At 51.2% G+C, this 2,961-nt stretch overlaps 1 protein-coding gene across 1 annotated transcript in view; it reads right to left on the reverse strand.

The window, feature by feature from the left end:
- The window catches only part of GPC6 (glypican 6), a 1,085,256-nt gene extending 1,083,975 nt beyond the window's left edge, over positions 1-1,281 (reverse strand). The window contains exon 1 of the mRNA XM_006089840.3: positions 284-1,281. Within this exon, the coding sequence (XP_006089902.1) occupies positions 284-443 (160 nt within the window). The 5' untranslated portion in view covers positions 444-1,281. The remainder of the gene's footprint in view (positions 1-283) is intronic.
- Positions 1,282-2,961: the final 1,680 nt, after the last annotated feature.

Raw genomic sequence — 2,961 nt, forward strand, 5'->3', positions numbered from 1 at the left:
TACGAGCCAGGGGGCGCCAGGGCGCGAGGAGCGAGGAAGGAGGGAGGAAGGAGGGCGCTCCCGCGTGTGCACACAATGAGGCAGCGGAGGCGCACACCTAACCCCGCGGGAGCTGCCGAGAGAGCATCCGCCGCCCGGCGCGGAGGCGCGGCGCCCGGAGAGCCCGGCAGAAAGTGAACACCAACAAGTCAGCAACAGGGGGGAGGAGGAGGGCGCCGGGCGGCCCGGGAAACGGGCGGCCGCCGAGGGCTGCAGCCCGCCTGGGCCGCGCGCCCGGGCTTACCTGCGATCTCCTGGTAGGGGATGTCCGCCAGGCTGAATCCCTTGGCGCTGTACGCCTGGCGGACCTCGCCGCAGCTCCGAGCCTTCACATCCGCCCCGGCCGGGAGGGAGAGCAGCAGCCCGGAGAGGGGAAGAATCACAGCCCCGATCCAAGAAGGCATGGTGCACCATGCAAATCCAGCTCGGTCAGCCCCACGGCCCGTGCGCTCTTCACCTTGCCCCTCGAGCCGAAAGCCCGCCAGAGCCAGCGGCGCACTCCTCGCCGCTGCCCAGCGTCACCCCCTTCCGCCGGCCGAGGGGACGAGCAGCGCAGCCCTCTGGACCGCGCTCAGCAAACTTTTATAAGCCAGATGGAGATGGCAAGCCAACCGGGGCTGGCTGGGAGAGCAGCCGGCTGGCTCCTCTAGCCCCCCAGGTCGAAAAGGGAGCAATCAGAACGAGAGAGAGAAGGAACTGTTTCCAAATCCACCATGAGGGTTCCGAGCCGCGATCCGAGTTCCGAGCCGCAGAATCCTAGAGCGCTGCGAGCTCGACTGGCCGAAGTGTGCGGCGGAGGTGGGGACGCGCGCCGGCTCTCCCCGGAGGGAGGTGGACGGGCGAGCGCGAGTGTGTGCGCGCGTGTGTGTCGGTGCGAGCGCGGGTCTTGGGGATGTGTCTGCGTGGAGGTATGTGTTGGGGATGTACGGGTTCCAGAGGAAACCTCAGTTTCACACAGGCTGAGGGAGCCTGTGAGAGAGTCCTCCTGAAATAGGAAGAGAGGGATCCTGGAGGCTAGAGGAAAGGAGAAAGGAGGGGAGAGGGAGAAACGTGCTACTTAGTGCACAGCCGAAATTCAGAGACGGAGTCGAACGGAAAACCCGGACTGGATCTATTTCTACTTGGTGGAAGAAAAAAAAGGGGGGGGCGGGGGCAAGGAACGTTCCTGTTTTCCCATTCCCATCACATCCTTCATACTGATCCGAATGCTACCTTTAATGGCATAAGTAATACATGTAGAAAAACAGTATTTTAAGTCATTCACTCCTAGGTTTTAAACTATATTTTTGTGGACGTTAAGGGACAGTGTAATTTCAATTGTTGCTCTTAATATCTTCATGACCTACTGAAACACAAAGCCAGCCTGGAGATAAACATATAGGGAAATCCCTCGATAGCAGAGCACACTCACTCTCTTTCACTGTTTAAGTTTTGTTTGTCTTGTTCGTTTTTGTTTTCTAAGGGCAGTCTGTGCACACATGAGAGACCAGTGGTTTTTAATTTTTTAATTTTTTGTTTCTGGACCCAAAACTTGCCCTCATTTTAATTTTAAATATTTCGTGATTTTGGATCAAACATCATTATGCTCAGAGACATGGAAGCATGGAACAAAGTGTGGAATCTCAGAGGGAAGGTAGGGGAGGGTGGGTGGATGGGAGGTAATCAACCAAAGCCCTTGTATGCATGTATGCATAACTCATAGACACAGACAATAGGGTGCTGAAGGCCTGGGGTGGGTGGGGGGGGGTGGGGGGGCCAATGGAGGAAAAAGAGGGACATATGTAATACTTTCAACAATAAAGAATTATTTTAAAAAATAAATAAAGATAAAAAAATCAGGCTCAGGTTTCTAGTGTGCGGGGGAACTGGAAGACACGAACACAGAAGCAAAGGGAAAAACCGGGCAGAGGTCAATGGGGTACATGAAGGAAGATACTGGGGAAAGGAGTGATCTCTGCCTTCCCTCTCCCCAAATGATCTCACCTGGTAGACTTAACATTTTCTTTCAGGTTAACGGAATTCTCGAGTGGAAAATCAGTTCACTGTCTTCCTGTCTTACACTCAAGTTCTGCGAAATGGGATACAAGTGAAAACTCAGGATTGGCTCATTTCCATTGACTTTCTGTTAATGAGCACTGAGCTCTGCTGTGCAGGAGTCTGTTAAAACCCGAAGTTCCTGCAGTTGCTAAGATAGTTAAATCCAAGACACACACACACACACACACACACACACACACACACACACACACAAAAGATAATGATTACTCACTTGTGTGGCCATATGCATATTAGACCAGCATATTATTTAGAAATTATTATAAATGTAATGTCCAATTGCATGGAGCTTATCTGTAAAACCACACATGAAGATGGGTTTGTTTGTTTGTTCTGTTGATGACCAGAATGACTCATGAAATTTAAGTCATTCTATTTTTTTTTCAGCCTTATCTTTTTCATCATCATCATCACACATTAGATACTTTCCTTCTGCTCTTTAATAAATTTCTCCTCTCTTAATCCACCAAAAAATTCTTAAATTTAAGATCCAACCTCATTTAAGCTATGGAAGTGCTGTAGAAATGTTGCTGTCCTATTTTGTGCCACGCCAGCAGGACCAAGGGTGATCTCGAGTGGAGGGGTGAAAGGATTAAGGAAAGACAGACAAGAGAATGATAGCTGGGTCTCGGTGGGACGCTGCTCCCTGATGAGGAGACAATGCCAGCGCCCACAAGCCATGTCTTTATTTTATAGCAGATGCCACGAGGCAAAGTAGGGGCGTGATCACATTGTTTACAGCATTCTCCTGAGTTTCAACCTCACTTAACTACATGCACCTGAACTCTATCACAAGGCACGCCACGTGTTTGGACCATAGGTTCACGCTTACAACCACAGCCGTTGGCTATAATTGTGCTGGGAGGG

Source organism: Myotis lucifugus, unplaced genomic scaffold (genome assembly GCF_000147115.1).
Source record: "Myotis lucifugus unplaced genomic scaffold, Myoluc2.0 scaffold_64, whole genome shotgun sequence".
In the NCBI taxonomy this organism is placed as follows: Eukaryota; Metazoa; Chordata; class Mammalia; order Chiroptera; family Vespertilionidae; genus Myotis; species Myotis lucifugus.